The sequence below is a fragment of the Amphibalanus amphitrite genome, unplaced genomic scaffold (genome assembly GCF_019059575.1).
Source record: "Amphibalanus amphitrite isolate SeventyFive unplaced genomic scaffold, NRLGWU_Aamphi_draft 001887F_arrow, whole genome shotgun sequence".
Classification (NCBI taxonomy): Eukaryota; Metazoa; Arthropoda; class Thecostraca; order Balanomorpha; family Balanidae; genus Amphibalanus; species Amphibalanus amphitrite.
The window spans coordinates 51,125-78,937 of record NW_024883380.1 but is presented as its reverse complement, the minus strand read 5'-3'; the positions used below and the strand labels follow the sequence as shown (position 1 = coordinate 78,937).

General features: G+C 53.2%; 1 protein-coding gene across 1 annotated transcript; it reads right to left on the bottom strand.

Annotated features, from left to right (window-relative positions):
• On the bottom strand, nucleotides 1-23,826 carry LOC122375654 (transient receptor potential-gamma protein-like). The gene is made up of 20 exons (XM_043355129.1): nucleotides 23,728-23,826; nucleotides 20,736-20,901; nucleotides 19,330-19,429; nucleotides 19,141-19,182; nucleotides 18,409-18,504; nucleotides 17,190-17,380; nucleotides 16,857-17,010; nucleotides 15,622-15,792; nucleotides 15,081-15,315; nucleotides 14,464-14,605; nucleotides 14,073-14,204; nucleotides 13,438-13,569; nucleotides 12,981-13,114; nucleotides 12,694-12,814; nucleotides 12,091-12,286; nucleotides 9,906-10,284; nucleotides 8,070-8,239; nucleotides 2,489-2,659; nucleotides 1,907-2,135; nucleotides 1-1,739 (listed from the first exon to the last, which is right to left on the bottom strand). Exons 2-20 carry the CDS (start codon nucleotides 20,888-20,890, stop codon nucleotides 991-993), a joined length of 3,699 nt encoding a protein of 1,232 aa, XP_043211064.1. The 5' UTR covers nucleotides 20,891-20,901; nucleotides 23,728-23,826; the 3' UTR covers nucleotides 1-990.
• Nucleotides 23,827-27,813: the final 3,987 nt, after the last annotated feature.

Sequence of the window (27,813 nt, the reverse complement as noted above, 5' to 3'; positions counted from 1 at the left end):
TAGACAAGGATAGAGTAATTATATTTGAAGCCAACACCAGATAAGCGGTCATGAACAAGAAACATAACTCAGCACTTCTCGCTGAAATAAGCTATTCATTTAATGTTATAAGTATTAAACTACTTAACTATGTCGTGCATTTAGGTGAAGAAGCTCATGGTTGGTGGTATAAAGTGCTGAGTAACATTATGAATATGCTATAACATATACATAAACATAACATAAGGTGCTAACAAAGTACACTAGCATACATAACATAAGCAATGGTAACACAATCGGCTACTAATGCACATATCCCTAATCTTCTAGGAACGCTTTGCCTGGCTATCAAATATCACAAGGGAGCTTCCGTTTCCCTGCAACTTGCAATGAAATGCATTCTATTCGTGTTTTGCTGAAACCGGTAGTAATTATGCCTGACACATAACTTAAATTGCGAATAACTTAAATGCATACGTCCCGGTCTCAGAATTGTCCAATTGAACTGGCGTTTATTCACAGTTCATAGCATCATGAAATGATTGCTTGCAGTAGCTTGATGGCCCGTTTTGATGTGTACTCGTATACCAAGGGTCCAAGGCTATAGAACTCCGTGTATACTGTATACTTCAATTCGCTATGTTATGCATCATCCTGAATAAGCTACAGTTACCACTGGGCCGAGAGCACGCTGCGTTTGACGGAGCTCGGTGGGCTGTACCGGGGATCCCGAACCGTTCGGCCGATAAAGTCCAGTCGGAGCTGTCGGCGGGCCTCAGTCGCCGGCAGAGGCCAGCGACTCTGCCGGCAGAGGCCAGCGACTCTGCCGTATCCGACCCACGGCCTACAGCCAGCCGCCCTTCTGCTGGCGGCTGTAGCCGGCGGAGGGTCGCCGCCCCTCTGCTGTAGCTGACCTACGGCCTACAGCCAGCCGCCCTTCTGCTGGCGCCTGTAGCCGCCAGTAGTAGCCGGCGGAGGGTCGCCGCCCCTCTGCTGTAGCCGACCTGCGGCCTACAGCCAGCCGCCCTTCTGCTGGCGGCTGTAGCCGGCGGAGGGTCGCCGGGTAGCTGACGCCGGGGGCGGACATAGTGAGCCGCGGGGCGAGGACCGGGGCGGCGGCGGCAGGGTCGGCGTCACCGAGCTCTTCCTCCTGTCCGCGGTGTCCCCAGCCGCCGCCCTCGGCTCCGGGGAGGGCGCGAGCGATGGTGCCGGGGAGGGCGCGGCAGACGGTGCCGGGGAGGGCGCGGCAGACGGCCCCGGGGTGGGAGCTGCGGACGGCCCCGGTGAGGGAGCTGCGGACGGCTGTGGGGTGGGTGTGGTGGACGGTCTCGGGGTTGACGTAGCGGCCGGCTCTGGGGACGGCGCGGCGGATGGTCTCGTGGACGGCGCCGCGGATGGCGCTGCGCTCGTCTCCTTTGCCGGAGTTGCCGGTGGTGCCGGCGCGGCGCTTCCGCTGCTGGTGGGCGCCGCGTCTGGCTGCGGGGAGGGAGCGGTGGCGGCGGGCTGCCCGGCGCCGGAGCCGGCCCGCGGAGCGGCGCTGCTGCCAGGGGGCGTCGGGGCACGCCGTTTCTGAGAGGGAGGTCGGGAGCTGGCGCCACTGACGGCCGAGGGTCGGCGCGACGGTCCGTCGCCGTCGCCGGCCTGGGACGGCGGCGCCGGCTGGGAGGCCGCCTCCCCCTCGTCCTCCTCCCCGATAGCGTAGCCCGCGCCCGCGGCCGACTCCCGACCCGACTGAGCGGACGAACAGCGGGTGTCCGGCTCTGGAACAAGGGAGGTCGCCATGTCACGGTCACGATACGGCATGGTACGGCATACGATACGGCATACGATCGGCATCGCCGGAGAGTCATTTCAAACAGAACAACAGACTCAGCCAGACACTGACAGACTGAAACACATAGTTACACACACACAGAGAGGGACGGACCTGGAGCGGGCGAGCCGGCCGCCGGTCTCGGGTAGACGCTGGCGCGCCGCTCGTCCTCCTCGAGGATCGGCTCGTCGGCGCCGCAGGGCGAGAAGGCGCCGCGCAGCTGGAGCGCCTGCACGCGCCCCCAGCCGGTGGACAGGCGCCGGTCCATGTTGAGGATCTGGTTCACCAGCTCCTGGTCCAGTATGCCGTCGCGGAACGCGCCGTGCTGCGACATGTACTGGACCTGGCGCCGACACAGCGGAGAGCGGCGTCAGGACGGCTGCAGGCGCGCTCGGCGAGCGCCGACACACGTGGGGAGGCAAGTGCCGTGTGGCGTGTATAGAGCGCTCACCTGACGGCTCTTCTGCGCAAGTGCAGTCACATGACGTGGGTGATGTGATTGATTTAGGAGACGATGTTGTCAATAAGTGTACTTAGGCTCGCACGAGCTTCCGACTTACAAGTTACAAAGCGCAAGGAAATATCCTCTAGTGTATGAAATATTGTACGTAGCGATCTACGCACCGGAAGTTCAACTGACACTCGGTAAAGCTACTCCTTACATCGATATCAAGAAGGCTGTAATGGTGCGCCTACCTTCTTCCACTTGGGTCTGGGCACGGGTGTCATGGCCAGTCCCTTGGAGAGCGCCTCCTTGCGGCGCTGTGTGAGACGCTTGGAGCGGCGCCGGGCGCGGTCCAGACTGACCACCGACGAGCCGATGTGGTCCCGGCGCCGCATGCTGTCCCGTACCACGGCGTTCCAGTCCTGCCGGGGGAGGGGGCGGTGGTTAGGGCTCGGCGTTCCAGTCCTGCCGGGGGAGGGGGCGGTAGTTAGGGCTCGGCGTTCCAGTCCTGCCGGGGGAGGGGGCGGTGGTTAGGGCTCGGCGTTCCAGTCCTGCCGGGGGAGGGGGCGGTGGTTAGGGCTCGGCGTTCCAGTCCTGCCGGGGGAGGGGGCGGTGGTTAGGGCTCGGCGTTCCAGTCCTGCCGGGGGAGGGGGCGGTGGTTAGGGCTCGGCGTTCCAGTCCTGCCGGGGGAGGGGGCGGTAGTTAGGGCTCGGCGTTCCAGTCCTGCCGGGAGGGACGGTGGTTAGGGCTCGGCGTTCCAGTCCTGCCGGGGGAGGGGGCGGTGGTTAGGGCTCGGCGTTCCAGTCCTGCCGGGGGAGGGGGCGGTGGTTAGGGCTCGGCGTTCCAGTCCTGCCGGGGGAGGGGGCGGTGGTTAGGGCTCGGCGTTCCAGTCCTGCCGGGGGAGGGGGCGGTGGTTAGGGCTCGGCGTTCCAGTTCTGCTAGGGAAGTTCAGGCTCCCGCACCACGGCGTTCCAGTCCTGCCGGGGGAGGGGGCGGTGGTTAGGGCTCGGCGTTCCAGTCCTGCCGGGGGAGGGGGCGGTGGTTAGGGCTCGGCGTTCCAGTCCTGCCGGGAGGGACGGTGGTTAGGGCTCGGCGTTCCAGTCCTGCCGGGAGGGGGCGGTGGTAAGGGCTCGGCGTTCCAGTTCTGCTAGGGAAGTTCAGGCTCCCGCACCACGGCGTTCCAGTCCTGCCGGGGGAGGGGGCGGTGGTTAGGGCTCGGCGTTCCAGTTCTGCTGGGGAAGTAAAGGGTCCCGCACCACGGCGTTCCAGTCCTGCCGGGGGAGGGGGCGGTGGTTAGGGCTCGGCGTTCCAGTCCTGCCGAGGGAGGGGGCGGTGGTTAGGGCTCGGCGTTCCAGTTCTGCTGGAGAAGGGCGGAGTTAAGGCTCCCGCACCACGGCGTTCCAGTCCTGCCGGGGGAGGGGGCGGTGGTTAGGGCTCGGCGTTCCAGTTCTGCTGGGGAAGTTAAGGGTCCCGCACCACGGCGTTCCAGTCCTGCCGGGAGGGGGCGGTGGTTAGGGCTCGGCGTTCCAGTCCTGCCGGGAGGGGGCAGTAGTTGGGGCTCGGTGTTCCAGTCCTGCCAGGGGAGGGGGCGGTGGTTAGGGCTCGGCGTTCCAGTCCTGCCGGGGGAGGGGGTGGTGGTTAGGGCTCGGCGTTCCAGTCCTGTCGGGGGAGGGGGTGGTAGTTAGGGCTCGGCGTTCCAGTCCTGCCGGGGGAGGGGGCGGTGGTTAGGGCTCGGCGTTCCAGTCCTGCCGGGGGAGGGGGCGGTGGTTAGGGCTCGGCGTTCAAGTCCTGCCGGGGGAGGGGGTAGTGGTTAGGGCTCGGCGTTCCAGTCCTACCGGGGGAGGGGGCGGTAGTTAGGGCTCGGCGTTCCAGTCCTGCCGGGGCAGGGGGCGGTGGTTAGGGCTCGGCGTTCCAGTCCTGCCGGGGCAGGGGCGGTGGCTAGGGCTCGGCGTTTCAGTCCTGCCGGGAGGGGGCGGTAGTTAGGGCTCGGCGTTCCAGTCCTGCCGGGGGAGGGGGCGGTGGTTAGGGCTCGGCGTTCCAGTCCTGCCGGGAGGGGGCGGTAGTTAGGGCTCGGCGTTCCAGTCCTGCCGGGGGAGGGGGCGGTGGTTAGGGCTCGGCGTTCCAGTCCTGCTGGGGGAGGGGGCGGTGGTTAGGGCTCGGCGTTCCAGTCCTGCCGGGGGAGGGGGCGGTGGTTAGGGCTCGGCGTTCCAGTCCTGCCGGGGGAGGGGGTGGTGGTTAGGGCTCGGCGTTCCAGTTCTGCCGGGGGAGGGGGCGGTGGTTAGGGCTCGGCGTTCCAGTCCTGCCGAGGGAGGGGGCGGTGGTTAGGGCTCGGTGTTCCAGTCCTGCCGGGGGAGGGGGCGGTAGTTAGGGCTCGGCGTTCCAGTCCTGCCGGGGGAGGGGGCGGTGGTTAGGGCTCGGCGTTCCAGTCCTGCCGAGGGAGGGGGCGGTGGTTAGGGCTCGGTGTTCCAGTCCTGCCGGGAGGGGGCGGCGGTTAGGGCTCGGCGTTCCAGTTCTGCTGGGGAAGTTAAGGGTCCCACACCACGGCGTTCCAGTCCTGCCGGGAGGGACGGTGGTTAGGGCTCGGCGTTCCAGTCCTGCCGGGAGGGGGCGGTAGTTAGGGCTCGGCGTTCTAGTCCTGCCGGGGGAGGGGGCGGTGGTTAGGGCTCGGCGTTCCAGTCATGCCGGGGGAGGGGGTGGTGGTTAGGGCTCGGCGTTCCAGTCCTGCCGGGGGAGGGGGCGGTAGTTAGGGCTCGGCGTTCCAGTCCTGCCGGGGGAGGGGGCGGTGGTTAGGGCTCGGCGTTCCAGTCCTGCCGGGGGAGGGGGCGGTGGTTAGGGCTCGGCGTTCAAATCCTGCCGGGAGGGGGCGGTAGTTAGGACTCGGCGTTCCAGTCCTGCCGGGGGAGGGGGCGGTGGTTAGGGCTCGGCGTTCCAGTCCTGCCGGGGGAGGGGGCGGTAGTTAGGGCTCGGCGTTCCAGTCCTGCCGGGGGAGGGGGTGGTGGTTAGGGCTCGGCGTTCCAGTCCTGCTGGGGGAGGGGGGGGGTGGTTAGGGCTCGGCGTTCCAGTCCTGCCGGGAGGGGGCGGTAGCTAGGGCGGCGATCCCAAAAAGTAAACAAAAGTAAAAGTCTAATATCTTGAAAACCGGTGAATATTTTTCGATGAAATTTGGTAGATATTCGTTTTTGCTCTTTCTGAACCGAGCGACATCACTTTCATGCCAATTTATTAACTTTTTTGAAGGTGGGAGGGTCCCTTTAACCCGCGCCCCGCTGGGCTATTCAGCCATACGCGCCCTGCTGGGGGGGGGGGGGGGCAGATTCTGCCCCCCTGTCTAACTTCCGAACCGATGGTCGTAGAAAGACGGGGAAAACGGCAATCGAAAGCTCTCAACAAGGCGGATCTAAAGAGCCCAAATTTTTTTGCTTAAGTAGGTCAGAGGTCAGGTCAAGGTCAGGTCAAGGGTACAAAATGTAAGTTTCTACAGTATCGGCCTTGCACCGTAGTTGCCGGAGAATGGACTGAGACTGATTGCCCAAAACGTGTTCTTAGACTACCAAGACAATATTCGTTGCATACAATGTCATTCAAAGGTCAAGGTCAAGGTCAGGTCAGGTCAGGTCAGGTCACCAAAAACAACATATAGAAAAGGGCATGTGCGACACATGTTTTATGGGTCATTTTACTCATAGAATTCAATAGGCACACTCAATAAGTGATATGGACCACCTCTGGATGAATTTCAGGTCGAGGTCAGGTCAAGGTCAGGTCAAGTGAGGTCAAATTTTGAAGTTGGTTGTTAACCCGCGCCCCACTGGGGGGGGGCTATTTATAGCCCCCCCTCCCGTTTTTCTGCAATAACTTCCAAACCGCTTGACGAATCGACGCCAAACTTTCAGTACCTTCGGCTGCATCAATTTGACACCTTGTGTCAAAATTTGAACTTCGTAGCTACTATAGGTCGGCCGGAAATGACGTCAGAGTGACGTCATGTTCGTCCGATTTCGACGCAAAACATTGAACCACGGCAATCGCTCCCAAGAGCTCAGTTTTTAAGCTAGATCCAATTTCTTTGCATGAAAGAACTCAGAATTGACCGCGCTATCAAACTGCTATCTCGGATTTTCAAAAGTTTGAAAATTTCGAAAATTTTATATAATAATATTCAAAATTTATATTTTTATATTTTTTCAAAAAGTTTTTGACTTTTCGAAAAAACCGGAATATATGTGACAGAACGCATGATTATGACTAACTCTAGCAAGTTTTAGCTAAATATCTTCAAAAATGGCCAAGTTATACGCATTATTGCAAAAAATTCACAATTATTAATTTTTCAAATCAATTTTTCAGTACGTATTTGGCATCGTACACCAATATAAATGGCACCATCGTGTTCCTGAGCTCAAACTGCATCCAACAGACACCTTTTTTGTTGAAAAATTTCAACTTCAAAATTTGACCTTTTTGACATGAAAGTGACCTGACCTAAGCCAATTTCGACTCAAAATGACCTTGAATGACACAGACGACATCAAATTCGAAATCTATGGCCTAAATGGACCATAAAACATGTGTCACGTGACCGACGCATGATATAATATTTTCGTGACCTGTGATGACCTGACCCTGACCTGAAAATCAAAGTACAAGTTTGGTACCCTCAAGGTATCTAGAGCATCTGTTCACGAGTGTGGAAACCAAAAATGAGCCTGATCTGACTTGTAAGACGGCGGCCAGAGCCCAAAATGTGAACAAGCCAAAGTGCTAATAATTTTTACTTTGACCTGACCTGTGACGTCATCGGTGACCTCGAGGTCAATGAAATTAGGTTTCGCTCGACAGTTTTTCCGGGGCTATCAGACGCCGTTTGAATTTTGACGATCGGCCCAGTAGTTTCGGAGTTAGGAGGGGGGCTATGAATAGCCCCCCCCCCCCAGTAGGGCGTGTTATACACAGACCCCAGTGGGGCGCGGGTTAAGGCCTAAAAAGGTGTCTATCTGATGCAGTTTTTCACGGCGAATCGAATGGTGCTATTTTTGTTTCCGTACGAGGTCTAGAACTTCCAAAAAAAAATCATTTTTTTCAAAATTTTTGGTTGTCGTGACGTCATAACATTTTGAATAACTCCCACATTTTTGAACCGATTCTTCTAAAAATTGGTATATAGGTGCACATAGACTACTTCTTCTCTGACATATATTCCGTTTTTTCGATACACTCAAAATTTTGGATTTTATAATAATTTTCCCAAAAAAGTCAGTTTTTTGAAAAAATTTGGGCCAAAATCCATTTTTTTTTAAACCGAGATAGCCATTTGATAGACAAAGTAGAATCACGTATAACTTTTTTGTTACGTCTTGATTCCTTTAAAAATGAAGATGTTAGCGGCGTTTGAAATTTTGCCGTTTTTGAGGCGAAAATGGCGAACATGACGTCACAGAAACGTCAATTTCTCAAAATTTTTCCGACGGATTTCGCTCAAATTTTCAGGGAACGTGTCAAATTGATGTATGATAAGGTACTGAAAGTTTGACGTTGCTGGCGTAACGCGTTTAGAAGTTATTGGCGAAAAACGGGAGGGGGGGCAGATTCTGCCCCCCCTCCCCCCAGCGGGGCGCGGGTTTTAAGGCTCCCGCACCATGGCGTTCAAGTCTTGCCGGGAGGGGGAGGGGGCGGTGGTTAGGGCTCAGCGTTCAGGCAACACGAGACACTCATTCGGCAACCAATCGACAGCAGGCTGCATGAGTTAACCTGCCCACACTCAACCAGCCATTCATAAAATGAAAAATCGCGTGGCTAAATTTACCTCTGCTGCGCTCCTCCGCGCTTTCTCACCTTCTTTTTGCTGGATTGCTTGCGTTTTCCAAGCAGTATGCCGCTGAAGAAGTCGGCGGCCTGGTTGCCGGCATTGGAGCTGAGGCTGAAGTTGGCGTTCTCCACCATGCCGATGTTGAAGCCCTTGATGAGCCGGCGCTCCTTCTGCTGCTGCTTACGGCCTCCGCCGACTGCGTACATAGACCGAAAGTGAACATTGGGGCATATTGGGGCTATACGAAAATGCTTAACCCGAGCCGGGCCGGGGGGGGGCTGTTTGAACATCCCCCCTGCGGTTTTTCGCAGATACCTATCTCAAAAACGGCGGCGCGGAGCGCCGCTGTTTTTGGCACACCTGTTCGTGCATCTTTTCCGCACATGTTGTGAAACTTTCAGATCCGGGTCGCCTTAGGTCAAGTCACCAGGTCACGCCAAGTGACCTCACCTCAGAAAAAATAAGAATGCTCGTCATAGCTACACCGATTGATCGATTGCCTTGAAACTTGCAGCGATTAGTTAGGGCAACATTATCTACGAAATGTATATCTCGGAATTTTGATATTGGTGACCTAAGGTCAGGTCAATTTTGCGGCCTCTCCATTAGAAGTCAATGGGAGAAAATTGAAAAGCGTCTGTTTTGCACGAACGCTATTCTAGACACTCTCAAATATCGAAATGTAGGTAAGATTGACACACTAAACCGGAAAATGGCAACTGTGACCCCTCGTTATGTCCCCGAGGTCATCTCAGGTCACGAACAGAATCTAACAGTTTTTCGCTAATAACTTCTGATAGAGGCGTGCTAGAGCGCTGAAAATGCCCTAGATGTGTTCGGCTCGACGTTGCGGATCGACTGATATGCAACATGACCTTTTCCGGTCAGGTCATGACCTTGACCTGAGGTCAAATTTTCAAGTTGATCTTTCAAGGTCAAATTATATTTCATTCGACGCGTCTCAACGAGAGGAACACGATGCTGGCAAAAGTAATGTCGTGGCTCTTTTGAGTCAAAAGCTATTACCGAAAAAAAAAATGTTTTTCGTAAAAACGGCTATTTTTGGAGTTTTTGCCCTCTGGAGGCTAAACCGTTGACCTGAGGTCAAATCTGAGAGCGTTAATCAGAAAGGTCTGTAAAAGGGCTATCGAATGCGCTTTTTCGCGGCACTGTAGCTCTATCGGTTCCTGAGATAGCCGTCGGCAGTTTCCAAAATGTTGAAATAGTCAACATTTTACTCTTGGTGACCTCTGGTGACCTGACCTTTAACCTGACCCAAAAAATGACTGAAGTGTTTTCGTCCTTATTTTGGACGTTCTTTCGATTGCCGCTTACCGCGTATCGCTACGTGGCCCAGGAGCCGAGTTAGAAGGGGGAGGGGGTGTTCAGACACACACACACCCCCCCCCTCCCGGCCCGGCGCGGAATCTCAGAGCATCGGCCCGGCGCGGGTTAATAAATATTTAAGCGTTTTTATGACGTAGAATTGGTGTCTATTTTAACCGTTTGATTTCAACGCCAGAGCTTACCGGTTTTTTTTTCTTACTTTTTTGGAAAATTTGTCCCAATGAATGGATGGCTTTGGGCCCAGGTTCCACGTAAGCGGGGCTTGTTGCAAATGACGCCATGGCCCTACCATCCGACCTTGCACGCGCCTAGGCCTGGTTCACCGGTGATTATTTTGATCGAAAGTATGGCAGGTAGATGGCAAAACGGTCCCTCCGATTCTAGCGTGGCTCTCGTTCACCAGTTCCCAACTGGCTGAACATATAGGAAAGCGAATCAAACGGCGTAGAGCTCCCCGGCCGCGAACTCGCTGCCACCGAGTTACGGGACGGACGTCTTATCCACTAGCGGCTCACCCTTGTCCTCCTCGGAGTTGCCGATAGTCATGCCGTTCTTGCGGAGCACGTCGAGCAGCTGGTACTTGAAGCTGTTGATGTCCTGTTTGACCTCGTTGATGTCGTCCTCGGTCACGCCCGTGTCCTCCATCTTCTTCTGCTCGCTGGTGACGTAACGGCGCACCAGGGCGCGCATCACGCTGAAGTACTGCTTGTCGCGCTTCTGCTGATCCTTGAGACGGAACGAGGCGGCATGCTGCACGCGGCCCACGCCCATCAGGCGCATCATGCTCTTCGGCGTGGGGATGATGTTGAACGGCGGGGGCAGCGTGCTGCCGTCCTCGAAGTAGCTCATCCAAAGCTTGGAGCGGGCGAACTTCCACTCCAAGTCGGAGCGCTCCTGTGGATGAGAGGGAGGGACGTTATAGCCTCTACTTCTAACGTATACCTGTTACGGGTCATATGCTAACTTGGGTAGTATGCAAACTACCCGGGCAGTATGCAAGCTACCCAACAGCCCGGGCAGTATGCATACCACCCGGGTAGTATGCATACTACCCGACCCCTTGGGCAGTATGCATACCACCCAAAAGCTTGGGCAGTTTGCATACTGCCCGCTTCTTGTATTGAAGTTGTGTATTCCATGTCCATTTTCAAAATATTAATGACTATCTAAGTAACGTAGTTCAACCGCGAAGTCTTTTTGCCGTCAAACGTGATTTATCGATTGAGGGGTGGAGTAAGGATTGGAATATAAAGACTTAAAATTATTTTCCCAGAATTTCATTGTTAATAAGCCAGCGGTCAACAAGTCATTTTTCATCTGAAATGACGACAGATCTATAGTGTCATCACTCGATACCTTTGGTTTGGCACCTGGATCAGTAGAGGGCGTTATTATAGTTTCAATAGCTAATGTTGCATGCATGTAAGACGTTACAAATTGTAATGGTCAGGTTACCAGCTCAGAAGCCAGTTTACCAACAGAAAAATAGCCGTCTGCCGGAATGTTTTGCCTAAAGACCGCTTCACATACGGAACGTAAACGCGATGGGCACATAAGCGGATAGGGCTTTACCATTAAAGGGACCCTCCCACCTTAACATTAGATTTGAGTTGAGATAGCCAAAATGGGGTCCCTGGCTCACAATTACCGGTTTCGGCACTCACAACATCGAGAAATGCCTTAAATAGGAAATATTGAATTTCAAAATTGCAGCATTTTGATTCAGAGGGGCTAATGCATAGGAATACTCCTCTGAATGTGTGACGTCAGCGCAAATATCTATTGATATTTAAATGTTTGACTAAAACGTTTTGTAGCACGCGGTGGTATATGCTGCTTAGCGCGCAACAAGTGCCGCACTTTCAAATAAAGTCGCTAGGAACAGCGGAGATCCCAAAAAGTAAACAAAAGTAAAAGTCTAATATCTTGAAAACCGGTGAATATTTTTCGATGAAATTTGGTAGATTTTCGTTTTTGCTCTTTCTGAATCGAGCGACATCACTTTCATGCCAATTCATTAACTTTTTTGAAGGTGGGAGGGTCCCTTTAACGCTCCGTATGTGAAGCCGTCTTGAGGCGAAAAATTCCAGCAAGCGGCTATTTTTCTGTTGGTAAAACTGACCTCTAACCTAAAAAATGACTAGAGTAATTTCGTCATGATTTTTTTTACGCTATTTCGAATGCCGGTTACCGCATCTTACATGCCGCTTACTCCTGTGCCGCTAAGTGGCACCAGGCACAGGAGCCGAACAGGAGTGCTTAATCCCCCCCCCCCCCAGCCCGGCACGGCTGGCGCCGAGCACCGCCCCAGCGCGGGTTAAAGCGTCTGTCATTGACATGTATTTGTGAGCTATTGCATTAAATAGTCTCACGAGCCACGGTCAGCATATTGCCCGAGTAAACATCTTGCCCGTGAGCTGAAAGGTGGGTAGTATGCATACTACCCGGGCAGTATGCAAACTTCCCGGGCGGTATGCATACTGCCCAAGGGGTCGGGTAGTATGCATACTACCCGGGCGGTATGCATACTGCCCGGGCTGTTGGGTAGTATGCATACTGCCCGGGTAGTTTGCATACTGCCCAAGTTAGCATATGACCCGTAACATACCTATGCCGTACTGTAAGTCCTGCAATATGAATGTTGCCATTCGTATTGACATCACAACCTAGTATGAAAGTCTCGCGCATTTGAGTGCTTACGAAGATGATGGTGTATGAGGTGGACATCATGGCGATCAGCAGGTTGATGAGCACAATGATGATAATGGTGGAGTAGCTGCCGAACATGAGCAGTGTCCAGAACCGCGTGAACTCCGGGATGCCAGTCAGCTCGAAATTCTCCAGGTCGATTAGTCCAAACGCCGCCCAGAACAGCGACTGGCTGGTCTCGAACAGACTGTGAACAGACCCGAACAGATGTGAACACTGGGAACAAACTGTGAACACTCGAACAATCAGTCCGAACGCCGGCGAGAACAGCGATTGACCGGTCTCAACCAGACTGCTCACGCGGGAACAGACTGCATGAACAATGAACATACGGGGGAACAGACTGTGAACACGGGAACAGACTGCATGAACAATGAATATACGGGGGAACAGACTGTGAACACGGGAACAGACTGTGCACAATGAGCACAGACTTTGAACACGACCGACAGACTTCGAGCATGAAAAGTATGCGGGGCACAAGGCCGACGGGGAATGAGTGTGTGACTGCGGGTTAGACGATGAGTGAGACAGACACGCTGCATCAGACCGAGGTCACATAACATGTCGTGTGTTTATACATAGTGTACTTACTTTGAAAAGCGGCGCCAGATTTGGCACGAGTTCTCGTAATCTTCGTTGGGCGTCCCACCCGGTCCGGAGAAGCAGAGGTTCTTGTCCGTCTCTGAGTAGAACCACAGCATCTGATTCAGACCTGGAGAGCGGCACAGCAGTCAGCGTCAGTGTCCGGTGGACAGACCTGGTCACTGTTCAGCACATGGTACTGGTCGTAGACGTAACATGTTCCCAGCAAGTCCAAAAAGGTTAGTCGATGCTCGCTACGAGCAACTAATTGCGCACCGTGCGGCTATCATGCTCACCGCATCCGTACGAGAATACCACCAGCATGACGATGCTCATGAACTTGAGAATGTCGAACACCATGCGTCCCAGGGAGATCTGCAGCGGTCCCAGGTGCTGGCTCACGGACAGAATGTGGATCAGCTTCAGAAAGCTGAAACAGCCGTGAAACAAAACCAATCATCTCACTGAATGCCCCGTAATTGATAGCCACTGACCCTACCACTGAAGGCTCGAATCTGGCTGAAGGCTCGAATTTATGCGGCTTCGAATGTTAATCAAAACCTTTCTGCGCAATTTTAGATAGATTGGGCTGAGCGGAAATGGTGTAATAGCTAACAATCTTACATTAAAGCGCTTACTAAACCTATTATTATTATTATCCAAATCCTCCAAAGAGCCTGCGTGGATGATTGAGTGCGACACCCCGGCCCTGTCCATACCCCCGCCGCGCGGTCCGACGAGTCGGGCATGTACCTGAAGATGTTGGCCGCTCCGTACATGGCCTCCGATATGAACATGGGGTCGTAGGGGTGCCACTGGTCCTTGGGCCGCCACGGGTCGATACCGGCCGCCTGCTCTCGCCACACCACGATGAACGCCGTCACCCTGCGACGACGGCAGGACCGGCAGCACGGTGACCGCGCGCACACCAAAGCATCGACCACGACCAATCACACAACCAATTCTCTGAACCAATTCTGAATACCAATTCCCATGGCCGTTCACGCGGGCGCTAGTTGTGCCGCGGTGGATGGTAGGTATGTTTTATTACGCTCAATCAAATGGCCTCCATAGTCCATGCAGGAGTGCGACGTTGTTGTTTTATGATAACAGGCATGCATGGTAGTTAGTTGATGGGCGGTGGAAGTCAAACCGAGCCGATGCAAAAGATGAAAGGCCGCTGCAGGTTCAGGTACAATAGCGTTGCGCGTACTTTTGCCTAATTTTATGCGGCATAATTCATGACGCTACCGTGAACATTGATTGTGTGACTTCAGTCATTGTTATTGGGCTGCCTGGCACTGTGTCATGCTACCAGCTAGCTCTGTGCTACCAGCCAGAACTGGCTGTTTGGGCTGCTGGTGGATGACTCGCAGGGCGTCAGTTACCGCAGCAGGATCCAGTTGACGTAGAACCAGTTGGTGCCGAAGTCGACGATGTTCCACATGTCGCCCAGGTAGTGGACCAGCCCGTTCTCCCATAGCTGCTTCACCTCCGCCCAGATGAAGGCGAAAATGTAGCTGTGAGCAGGGGGGGGGGGGGTCGGTAGAGGTTGGAAATTGAAATGCCTGGTAGTCTCGGTCGGCCTTGGTTGTGATAAAAACGCCAATACGTATATCAATGGGGTGGTGTTAGTGCAGAAAGTAGAACGAAAGAATGCTTTTTAATTAATTATTCCCAACTAGCAATAAACAGATATATAAACAAAAACGACATTGGGAGGAGACGTACACGCCATTCGGCACCCTGCCGGCACGTCTGACCGCTGCGCCCACTTACAACATGACCATCATCTCGACGTAGGTGGGAATGGCGCCGCGCGACCTGCGCTCGTATTCGTCCTGCCACTCGATCATCGACTCTGTGCCGAACAGGCGCACCACGGTACTCTCCACGCGCTGCGACACCATCACCAGCAGGACTGGGGGGACAGCAGGAGGGGTGTCAGAAGCGCACCACGGTGCTCTCCACGCGCTGTGACACCATCACCAGCAGGACTGGGGGGACAGCAGGAGGGGTGTCAGCGGCACCAGCAGGACTGAGGGGACAGCAGGGGGTGTCAGCGTCACCAGCAGGACTGGGGGGACAGCAGGAGGGGTGTCAGCGTCACCAGCAGGACTGCGGGGACAGCAGGAGGGGTGTCAGAGGCGCACGCACCACGGGAGGGGGTGGCAGGCGCACCAGCACGGCTGGGGGGACAGAGAGACACAGACATTGAACACTGGACAGCACCGTCACCATCACCAGCAGGACTATATATCTATAGGTTCGGCACAGCGGCTGACCGAAGCGACGCTTAGGGCAGACTTTAGTAAACCATTGGTGTAGAGCACGCGGCGCTCACTGCCGGCAGAACTCATATAGAGCACGCGGCGCCCGCCGCTGACAGAACTCACAGAGGAAGAACATGTAGCTGCTGGAGTGTACGATGAACTTGACGAACGGTTTGCGGCAGTGCTGCCCCCAGGAGGAGTGCGGCGCCACCATGTACATGGTCGAGTAGACGGGGAACATGGCGCCGATCTTGCCGATCTCTGCCAGCTGGCCGAGCACGCTCTTGCGCCGGAAGCCGGGCATGCCGTCGTACCAGACGGTGCCGAGCAGCTGCTGCACGTTGGCGTGCGCGATAAACTGCGAACGGCGAGCGGAGTCACTGCGTGAGCGGACAGCGAGCGGAGTCACTGCGTGCGGGGCCACTACGTGCGCGATAAAATGCGCACGGCGAGCGGCCGGTGGGTGCATCACCGCGACGGCTCAATACCTAAAATTTGCACAGCATTTTGATCACGAATGATTGGTGATTGTTGGTGTTTAACTCAAGCTCCCTTGGACAAGGAAGCCCTCTGTGTGATTATCTCACTACCATCATCTCCGTCCCCTCCGGTGTCCCATGGTGGTGCCCCGCGGCCGGCCGCCGCCTGCCGGAGCGTATATTACCTCCTTCTGGCGGAACCGGATGGCCTGTTTGAGGCGCTCAAAGTGCATTCTGTCTCCGGGCTGGTAGGCGCCGCCCTCCGGGTCGTAGTTGAGGATGATCTCCAGCTCGTGCGACTTGCGCGTCTGGTCGACCAGACTCTCGGCGAATGTCTGCACGTTCTTCCGCAGCGTCTGCGCGCCAGTGGGGGTCGGTCAGTGCGGCGATCAGTGGGACAGCGGCCCGGGGATGGTCAGTGGGGCAGCTGGGGTCGGTCAGTGGGGCAGCCGGGGTCGGCCAGCGGGCAGCCGGGGTCGGTCAATGGGGCAGCCGGGGGCGGTCAGTGGGGCAGCTGGGGTCGGTCAGTGGGGTCGGTCAGTGGGGTCGGTCAGTGGGGCGGGAGACCGATGGCCGGGCACGTATTATGAAAATGGCTTATCAATGGCAACAGCAAACGAGGAGGAGGCCAGATTCTCACCAGCAGTGTCCACTCAGGTCTGGTGGTTATCTTAAATTTGTTTAAAAAGCATGACGCACTAAAAATATGCATGATTTTTGTCCATGATCCTGACGAGGTGAAGCATGGAGTGCAAACCAAAAGGTGCGACTACTGATTACAGTAATATCGACCGAGTGGGAAGATACAGAGCGCTAAAGTTCGATACATCAGGAAGGCAATACAAGTCCATAGGCGGCGGAACGGAGAGGGCACCGGGGCACCCTTTGACTTTGGCATTTTAACATTAGCCCATGGGCGTTGCATGGAACGAATGTGACCAAAAGTCGGCAGTGCCCCCCCCTTAATTGAAGGTGTTCCGCCGCTACGGAATACAACTGACAGGGGCAACTACCGATTATTGAAAGGCTGGAAGTGCTACAGCGGCCGCTAGACTGTGCAGAATTACATACATTATTATAGTTGGCTTTATATCTCGGGTCTTTTGGTGTGTTTTGATAATGAGCAAGGACTCTTCCGGAGGATTCTGAAAGTATGAAACAAAATCTTTGGTCTTTTTTTCAGAAAAAAAAGAAAGCATAGCGTTTGCGGGGTGTTGATAATCTACATCATATTCGTGCTGTGCTTTGCAGTAAGGATTATATTTCCCACGTGTTCGTATTTCGAAGCAACGAAAAGCACATTTTCTTTTGCCCCGGCGTTATTGCATCTATTTCGGCTATGTTCCGTTCGTCACTGCTTCTGGTTCTGTGCTCTGCTCTCTACTCTAGATAGATCGACCTCTGTGCACAGCACACACACCAGGTACTCTGTCTTGAACTCGGTGTCGACCGTCGACAATTTCCTGAGCTCGGCGCTCAGCTCGAACGCGCTCATGATGGGGTCGCGGGACGACAGACAGATGAGCGAGGGGCACGCCAGCGCCTGGTAGGCCGTGATCCGTGACCGCGAGTGTCTGACGGAACGGGCGGGAACAGGTGCAAATAACAGTAGTTCCCTATCAACTGAGACAAATCCACCGCAACCTGACCATTTGATTATCTACAGCAAATGTTGATTATGGATTTCTTTCCAAAGCATTATCTTCAGTGTGTTTTCCAGCCTTCTCTGGCCGTCTGCTGAGCTCACCCTCACCTGAGGCTGTCCCTCTGCTGTGAGAAGACGCACTCGTCGCAGCCACACTTGATGTCGTGCGGCAGCGGCAGCGTGGCGCCGCGGTCCAGCAGCAGCTTCAGGATCTCGTAGTTGTTGCGCTGTGCGGCGGCGATCAGCGGCGTGATCTCGGGCGTGAAGATGGCCACACGCTCGTCGATCCGCTCCCACGACTGCAGGTGTAACGTGAGGGGGCCGGGGGTCTCAGAGGGTCGACTGCCGCGCGCAGGGGTCTCAGTGGGGCGGACTGCTGCGCGCAGGGGTCTCACTGGGGTCGTCTGCAGCGCGCAGGGGTCTCAGTGAGTCGGATATCAGGATTTGGGTATCGTCAGCGTACTGGGTCACATGAGCGGAAGTATGACCATGTGTCTCGCGCGCGGGAGGAGCTTGGTTTTATCTCCCCTCGACTGATGTGTGACGTGTCCACCATGACTGTGGCTCAGAAGGCGATTGTGTGCGGGGAGCCCACGGACATCTCATCCCAGTTTGTGACATTTGTGGACTCACGTCAGCGCTGTGATCGTGGTACCCGGCAGGACCGGCGGCTGCGGCCTCCACTCATGCGTACAGCCGCCGGCCAGCGGTCTTTTACCTACCGTGCCGCATCACTCCTGAACGAACTGCCTGCGAGCACATTGGAGCTGAACCCGGCACGCTTTAAGCGAGCAGTCAAGTCGGTGGTGTGCAATAGGGGTGGGGAGGGTGGACGGGGTTAGCATTTTCTGACGTATGAGTGTTGTTTGACTGTGTGCCTGTTTTTACCCCTCAACCATATTTCCCGTTGATCGTTTTATCTTTTGACTTGTGACACAGAATAGCCACAATGAGTGATGTGGAGTTGTCAGCAATTGTCAATATATATATATATATATATATATATATATATATATATATATATATATATATATATATATATATATATATATATATATATATATATATATATATATATAGTGCAGCCTGAAGAAGCCGCTAGTCGAGTCAAATGGTGATGTATCCGAAGTTTTATAAATGCATAAATGGAGATTTTCCCAGACAGAAGGTTCACATCATTCAGCGAGGCTAGCTCAGCGAGCCGTGACCAACGAAGCTTAACACGATCGTGACTCGTGACATGTAACGATAAATGATTGTAAAACATACTCTGTCAGATAGTTCTATGCACGTTAGCTCAATGCCTCATTCAGTGCGGGTCACTCACGTAGGGCTCTCCCTTCTGGTGGTTGGCCTCCTCCCAGGAGAGCAGGTACTCGACGGCCTCGACATAGTCCTCGGAAATGGCGTGCAGCAGCGAGTCCTGCGGGGCGCGGGGAGCGATGGGATTACCACCCAAACATTGATGTACAGTCTGTCTTAAAAGTACCGCGCAAAGTGACGGTGGATCCATCGAGCCTGATCGAGGAAGGGCCTGCTAAATTTTGGTCACCGAAGCAATTAACATCCTCGTCCATTCCCTAGGTCAATTGGTCGGTGACTTTCAAATTAAAGCAGACCCTTTCTCGGTCAGGCTTGATGGATCCACCGTCACTTTGCGCGGTACTTTTAAGACAGACTGCAGACTGTACCTATGTATGTAAGTAACTTCTTAACATACTAAAACTGGTATGCGATCGTTACCACAACAACTATTTCCTTGTAAGCCTTGTTGGGAATACATTATGTTTTCGACACTGGTGACCTTGGCTTAGACCTTGCATTGACCTTGACATTTGCCCTGACTTTGATAACTAGATCTTGGCATAAGTATCTCCGTATTTTTGATAATGCCTGTAGGTAATTTTGTGATTTAAAAATCGTATTTTCTAAAGCAGAGAAAAAAAGACGCAAATATAATTTCATATGTAAATACTCCGCTAAAGACGATTGAGCACAGAACCGGCACAGCACTGACGGGATTGCTGACTGGGCCGCCCATTCAGCGTTTGCGTCTTACCCGGGGCTCAGCGCCGGCGTTCAGCAGACATTCGATCATCTCCTGCAAACAGCAGACATCTGTGAGAACGAGCTTCCATCCTGAACACTCATCCTTCGCACTTCATTGCTGTTTCTAACGTGCCACACAAGCATTATGTAAGCAAAAGGATCGTTATTACCACGACAATTTACCGTTCGACCCACTGACCATATTTTCATTGTCGATGGCGATGACAAGAGCCGTTCTTCCAAGAGGATCGGTACAGTTGATGTTGATCAGATGGTTCGCCTTGGTCCTCTCTAGGTCCCTGAAAACGGGCACCAATGATTGGTGAAACAACCACTGGCGGATCCAAGGGAGGGCATTTGGAGCGATTGCCCCCTCACAGCGCCGGAATTCGATGCAAATGTGTTATTTTCTAGAAAAGGAAGAGACTAAATAACTATTATGAGAAAAAAATGTTGTAAAATTTGTCTTCGGAAATCTGTCTTCTGATGTCTGAAGATCTGTCGACTAGCATCCTCATGCCTAAGCCATGGATGAGATAATACCCTACATAGATCAATAATAATATCTCATCCATGCCTAAGCTTATTAAACCATTAATCATTATCATTCTTTAGTCCAGCTGGCTGGTTTCATGCGTCGTCCGGCGGCTGAGCTGCGGCTATACATAGGCTGTGCCGCGGGACGCCGGTGAGTTGCGGCACAGCCTACCGCCGCAGGGATCCAGCGCAGTATGACATCAACAGCCACTCCACACATGGTTGTGGCTATTCTGTGCCTTAAGTAAGATAGATAAAACAAAGTGTCAATGAGGTGGGAGGGATGTCACGCAACATGTACACAGCATACATACACGCACACACCACTCGTGCACACACGGTCGTAAAAGCTACTGCAGTACCAGCGACTTGGCAGCGCGCTTAAAAGCAAACGGGCCCAGAGCTCGGGTCTCGATTGGTAGGCGGTTGAGAAGCGTCACAGCTCGGTAACTAAAAGATCGCTGTCCGGTCACGGTTCGGAAAGCCGGCGGCCGAAGACGCCCGTCCTGTCTAGTTGGCCGGTCACAATTGCGCGCGTCGGAAAAGCACTGGAAGAGTGAGGCCAGTTCGGACGGCTCTCCACTGACAAGTATCTTGTGAGCTGCAGTCAAGGTATACAAATCATGCATTTGGCGCGGCACCATAAAACACAACTGATTTCGCGCTCGAGTGATGTGATCAGATTTCCTAAGACCGGTCACTACACGCGCTGCAAAATTGACAACCTTCAGCATCCGAGCATCGTTCGCCGCGGATCCGTTCCCATAAACTGTGATGCAGTAAGATACTCGCAGTCAGCGGAGGCAGACGGCGCGGCTGAGCTGCGGCTATAGACTGTGCCGCGGTACACTGGTGCGCTGCGGCACAGCCTACCACCGCAGGGACCCAGCGCAGTCAGCGGTGAGCGGAGGCAGACTGAGACGGCGCGGCTGACGGCCGGGTGGCGCCACTCGCCTCACGTCACCTCCCGGCACCGTCCGGCAGGAATGTATTTCAGCAGCTCCGCTGTCCTGTTGACGGTGCATTAAATGATACCAATGTTCAATACGGGTGGATTTGGATACTCACGCTCTGACGGAGGCGACATCGCCGCGCTCGGCGAACAGCAGGAAGCGCTTCTCGTGCGGGTTGAGCTCGGAGTCAATAGCCGGGTCCAGGCCGTCCTCGGGTGTCTGGGAGCGGTCGGCCTCGGCCGGGCCCTCGCCCAGCTCCGGGTCACCCATGGCAGCACGGCCTGCAAAGACATGACCGGCGACCGCGTCACCCATGGCAGCACGGCCTGCAACGACAGTTATTGCGACCGGGTCATCCAGGGCGGCACGGCCTGTAAAAGCAGTTATTTGATGTTCCTATACATCCATAATAAGGCTTTTTAGGATAAGAACACACAAAAAAATATTTTGCTGAATATAGACGTACTTTGCCCATCCTCATCCATTAAAGGAATCCAATGAGTTATTTTAGGGTTTTGCTCTGATGATGTCAGTAATAGTATATTACATAATATATTACATAATATATATTGATGTTTAACCCGCGCACCGACGGGGGCGGTTATCTGCCCCCCCCCCCCTGAGGTTTTTCGTGAATAGCGGAAAGACCGCGGCGCGTAGTAAAATTTGATCTTTTTTTTGGAGGTCAGGTCAACTTCAGGTCAAAAAGGTCAAATTTCAAAATTGATATTTTTGCATAAAATCGGTATTGAGTCGATGCAGCTCGTCACTGAGAGTGTAATGGTGGTCTTTGTTTGGCGCTACGTGGTCTAGAATTGCAAAAAAAAAGAATTTGACGTCATCAATTTTGAACAGTTTTTTCGCTATACCTTATCCAGAAAAGAGGTATTTATCTCAATTTTGATGTGTATAGAAGATGGTAGGAAATATCACATGTATTCCGTTTTTTTCATTCAAAAGCTTTTTTGGATTTTAGGCTATAATATTAAAAAATATATGTTTTTGATTTTTGGGGTTCAAAGTCAAAAATTTGAAAAATCCAAGAGTGCAATTTTATATCCATGTTTATTCTACACCTCTTATTTTTAAAACATTTTTTTCTGTATCTCTAAAGCTGTTGGCCTGACAGCTCTTCCCGCGAAACCTTTTTTGGGTCGAAAATGGCAGAAATGACGTCACTCCTAGTGGTGTCATTTTCCAAAAAATCGCTGACCGATACCGAACGAAACCGAAATTTGGGAAACATTTCCGACCGAATACCGACCGACAACATCCCAAGCCAAAATATGACCGAAATTTGACCGAAATTCTAGTTGCTATTATTTTACCCCCAAATTAAATTATTTGTTAAATTCTGATGGAAAATAATGGGAAATAGCATTTCAGTCCAAGTTCAGCCAATTCTTAGCCACTGCAAAATACATTTTGTGGTAGAAGTTACATTGCTAAGGGTAGATTGCAGGGTACATTGGCTAAGGGTACATTGCATTTAACTAGGTAAAAATGGAATGCTTTCTCTGGTTGAATATGGTTTCACTGACAGGGTGACCGAAAATGTCCGATTTTGGGGGGCCTGACCGACCAATTAACGAATCGGTCAACACATCTTTTCGGTAACCGAATTTTTCGGTAACCGATTGACACCACTAGTCACTCCACACTCCGACGTCATTAGCGGCCAACCTATCAGAGCCTCTGGAAAAATTTTGGTCACAATGTGTAAAAGCTATTCACGGGAGGGTACTGAAAGTTTGGTGACGATCAGCGCCGCGGTTCTGGGGATATATCGAAAAAAGACTAAAGAGGGCAAAAAATGCCCCCCTCACCCACCGACTGGAAGGTTAATGACCATGGGTTTATAATTTGTACAATATGTGCAAAATACTCATATGATGATAACATTTAACCAAAACAGCAGCGTCAGCGCCGCTGCTTTGAGATATTTCCACCCGTCCCAGTAGGCCTCACGGATAGAGCCTCTCGTTTCTTTCGATGCACTACCAAAGGCGTAATATTGTGAGACGGATTTCACGAGCCACCAATCACCTGCTGTCACTTGTGCTCAAATCGCTCTCAAATTATGGCTGGTTTCGAAAGTCTGGCCTGAAACCTGATCGACAAGGAGTTAGATTGTCGATCGTTAGAAGTTTGATTGTTGGGTACTTTTCAGATTGAGCCTCCCCACACTTCAAAAGGGTTCTGTTCATGCATTCCTGTAACTATAGCATTGTTGATGTAGTTGGGGGGCCAAATAATGTTCGATGCTGGATGTCATCTTATGACTGACTGGAGTCTGTCGAACTGACATAAATAATTGACAGCGCATTGACAGCAGATCCAGCACTAATTATTATCCCAGGCAATATGGTCGATACAACTGACCGGCGTGCACCTAAAGGTGCTGCTGGATTAATCCGTCGGGTCAGGCTGCAACCGAACAGTGTGACCCACTCAGGCTGACCGCACAGGTGACCCTCTCGGCTTTGCCAGCGTGGGTGACTACTCCTAGCTCTGATTAATTACCCAACCTGACCGGTCTGCTGACTGAACTGTGACTCTGGTCAGTCCGACTGAGCTGTGACTGGTCAGTCCGACTGAGCTGTGACTCTGGTCAGTCCGACTGAGCTGTGACTGGTCAGTCAGACTGAGCTGTGACTCTGGTCAGTCCGACTGAGCTGTGACTGGTCAGTCCGACTGAGCTGTGACTCTGGTCAGTCCGACTGAGCTGTGACTCTGGTCAGTCCGACTGAGCTGTGACTCTGGTCAGTCCGACTGAGCTGTGACTGCCAGTCCGACTGAGCTGTGGCTGCCAGTCCGACTGAGCTGGGACTCTGGTCAGTCCGACTGAGCTGTGACTGGTCAGTCCGACTGAGCTGTAACTTGCTAGTTCCACTGGTCGGCTGATCTGAGCTATACGGATGAGGTCATTTGAAAAGTCTTAGCTCGCACGCGACCTGTTGTCCATCGACTGATCTGACTTGTAGGCATAGCAATTGATCTGCCCTGACCTGACTAGACTGACCTGGATGAGTCTGACCTGAGCTGACAGTCAGATCTCCGACTGACCTGAGCTGTGCTGACGGGTGCCCTCTCCCCCACGCACTGACCTGAGCTGTGACTCGGCGGCGGCGGCGCGGTCCGGCGGTCCGGCGGGCTGGGCGGTCTGGCGCCGCTGCAGGGGACAGTCGCTCCTCCGACACCCTGCCCGGGCGACTGGCCTCCTCCGGGACGGCTCGACGGGAAGCCGCGCGGCCCGACCCGGCGGGGCTTCCGTGACGCCCGCGACCTTGTGCGCCCGACGCGACACGGTGCAGCGCGCTCCGCTGCAGCCGGGGAGGGCGGGCAGGGCGGGGTCACCTCCGCGCCGGGGTGGCGGAGCACCCCTGGTCGGGGAGGGTGGGGTACCCCGAGGTGGGGGAACACCCCTCGCTAGGGGATGGGGACGGCGGGGGCATTGCCAAGGTAGAGGAACAAGAACAACCCTGGATGGGTGGGTCAGATACCTGCACCTGGATTGGGTTGGCGTAGGCAGGTATCGGAATCACGCGGAGCGTTGATGTCATGCTTCGACCACCTAACATTAGCATTAGGGGATGAAAGGGGTAAAACTCATCCCCGTCTGTAAGCGTGAAGCCCGGTCTCCCTGGAAGTAGAAAAATGCGTTGTTAAGCTGTAGATTGTTTGTTAAAGTCCAAATACAGCTTTCACTTATTGCCTAGGCTGAGACTCCAACATGTGACTGCGCACGTCTTTATATCCGGATCGAAATGATCTCATAATCCACATTCAAAGTGGGTTTTGTGAGGGGCTCCACCTGACTGGCCTCTGAGGTCTCACGACGGTCTCTGAGGGCCCACTGACCATTCAGGGCCCGTGCAGTGGTGGCTCTCAGAGAATGACATATATGCCATTCTCTGAGAGCCACCACTGCACGTGTTTAGTGCCCTGATTTTAACCTCTCGCACTTAAAGGGAGGTCAAACGGACCCCCTCGTTTTTTCGCGAATAACTCGCGCAAAAAGTGGTCAATCGCGACGAAACTTTGTAGCCTCGCGTTGGTACCTTTTAACACCTACCCAGAAAATTTCATGACCCTGACCCGAATGATCTTTGACCTGTGACCTGTTTCTCGAGAGGACCATGTTTGGTCGGAATCGCGATTCGGTGTATTTCGGCTCACATTATCCGCGCACTCCCAGTCTTTTTGTGGTTGTAAGCGTTCCAACATGTGAAATGATTTTGGAACGCTTGTCGCTTATGTAAATGACTTTTCGGCTCACATTATCCACGCGTTCCTATTCTTTTTGTGGTTGTAGGTAAGCGTTCCAACATGTGAAATGATTTTGGTCCCATGCATTATGGTGGGTGTCAACATCACGTAAAGGTCAGGTCAAGACCTTGATGATCTTGATTTAATTTTTCGAGTTTTTATGTCCCTACTCCCTATAGGATAGAGTTTTGGAGCTGATTTCAAATGTAATTTTTTGGATAGCCGGCAGGACGCCTACCTACTGGTTGTCCTGACCTGACCTGACCTGACCTGACCAGGCCTAAATGCATGACGACATCATCTGTGATTAAGTCTTAGGTACTAAGGAAATTCGTGATCAGGATCCCGAAAAAAAAAACTTTAAAAGCCTCACTTTACGAAGTTCTAGCAGATCCCGATTTTCCCGACTTTAGGGTCATTGACCTGACCTGGAAGGTCAACCACTGACCTAGAACCTTAAAATTGGGTATCATCGGCTTCCTGTCGTTACGGCCAACACGCCCGTTTTTTTTTTCCGCTGGTTTGATAAGGCGCCGAACAGCAAGTGGGTCCAACGGACCGCTGCTAAAACACCAAAACGGGCGAGATTTCAGTGACACGCGACTAATTTTGCGTGACTTGTTTTGCAGAAGATGTGCGTGGATTTTCATAACAGAAGTGTTGCGAAAAGAAAACCATCGGGCCAACAGATCTGTTGTGTTGCATGCCCATCTTCCTCTGGAAACAGCGTTTGCCGTTCAACGCTCTTGTCGCCTTTTCAAAGATACATGTATCGTTGAAGAGTCTCATTTATTGCTGTTTATAAGCGGATCCATTTTAAACAATGGTTTAATGGATGAAGCAGTGGAAGTGAGATGAACAGCAAGGCACGACAACTCGAGACAATGAATTAGGTTAAAAGAGCACCAAACAGCCCATATCACCCCTACATGTGTATCCACGCTAAACCTACGGTACACTGAAAACAATTTAACCCAAGTTCGGCGAGTAAACCGGTGTTTCACGGGTACCCCTATCCGCAACCATTTTTAACCACCCTCCCAGGAGTAGGGCTAGGTCCCATTGCGGTGTAGTCGTACTTGCTCTGAGCGGATATAACCGCTGTCAGCGAACATGTCCGCTGAGAGCAGGGACGACTACACTGCAATCGGACCTTACTGTACTCTTGGGAGGGTGGTTAAAAATGGTTGCGGATAGGGGTACCCGCGAAACACCGGTTTACTTGCCGGCCTTGGGTTAAATTGTTTTCAGTGTAACGAATGAAATATTACCTTTGCGTGCGGATAACTGATTAGGTACCAATCAGACCTGTGCATGGATCCGAGTAGTGGATTTATAATCTCAGTGGATCTTGGAGCAAACTGCAGGTTAGGATCCATGATCCCACCGGATCCGGCGTGAAAACTTTTGTCCTGGATCTGACGATAAACCCAGAACGTGGATCTATGATCTGAGTGGATCCCGCCATGCACAACATTTGGAAGCAGGTTTCCAAGTGTTTCTAAGTTAATAAGTGCCACTAAATTATGGATTATGACGTGCAATCACATCACATCACTAAAACGTAATGACTGTAAGCTGCAGCTAATGATTTGTTTGGGGGGATTTAGGTGTTGACCAAAAAGAAATAAGGATTTATTATCTCATGGATCTCAAGCAAAAATTAGACTTGGACCTGCATATGATCTGTACGGATCTCTCGATATATCAAGGAGCTAGATCTGTAGTCGTGCTCCTCTCTCAGAAAGATGGCGATTCGCTCGTCGTTGTATTGGCTCCGCACCAGGCAAACGTCAGTCCAAGAATCCCGAGTCATCGATGGGTCGGACCGAGGTCAGATCGGTCACGTGACCCAACGCCGACCAATCACCTCGCGCCAGACACTCAGCGGTCACCCCACGCCGTGAAGGCCCGTTCTGTGCGCCGATGATCACGCGGCCGGCAGCACGACGGCGCGGCAGGACCGTTCCGCGAGCCGACAACAGTCTCCGACTACATCACTCCCCGCAAAGTAAGGCAGCATATACCGGTGAAACAAGGCAAGCCACACGCCACGCCACAGTCATATCACAACAAAACCCACAAGATACCAATGCGGCACATCGAACACACGCAATGGGTGCTGTACAAAAATCAAGTGTAACCTCGCACATAACAATCAGACACAAAATGCGCGCTACACCCTAAATAATATGATAAATCACTAACCGGGAACAAAGAAATCTGGGGGAGCTCGTCTCCTCTCCGATCTCCTGGGACCCTCCCTGGTACCCGGTTCCCCACTCTCCCCGGGACTCTCCCCGTTACCCGGTTCACCGCGCTCCCTGGCACCTTCCACGGGACCCGGTTCACCGCTCTCCCCTAAGGAAGTCCCTGCAACCACCCCGGAGGTCACGTCCGAGTCATCATCCTCTGGTCCCACGCTGGGCTCTCTGGGTCCGTCCTCAGATACCACAGATGGCCCAGCACGCCCAACACTGGATTCAGCCAACTCAAGCCCGACTCTGGTCCCCTGGGACGCTCTGTTGGGCCCGCCGAAAACGTCAACCGGCGAAGCAGCCAGGTCAGACCCCATCTCAACAGAGTTGGACGGACCAGAAACGGCAGCGTCACGGACCAGGGAAGGCGCCACCGCCGATGCGCCACCGACCAACGGCACGTCATCAGTCCTGGCAGCGTCGCCCAGAGTCATCTGAGGAGTCGGCACGGTGCCCTCCGGGACAGCATCGCGAGTGGAGCCCCTCTGCTGTCCAGCATAGTCAGCTACCTGGGGGCTCCCTGAATCGCCGAATGAAGCCGCTGAATCGGGTTTCAGCCGATTATGATGGACCAAAATCGACTTCCCTGTCCCACGAATCTTAACCCGGTAATTGACATCGCCGATCTTTTTCAGCACTGTGCCCGGTTTCCAAGGGCGCACAAAT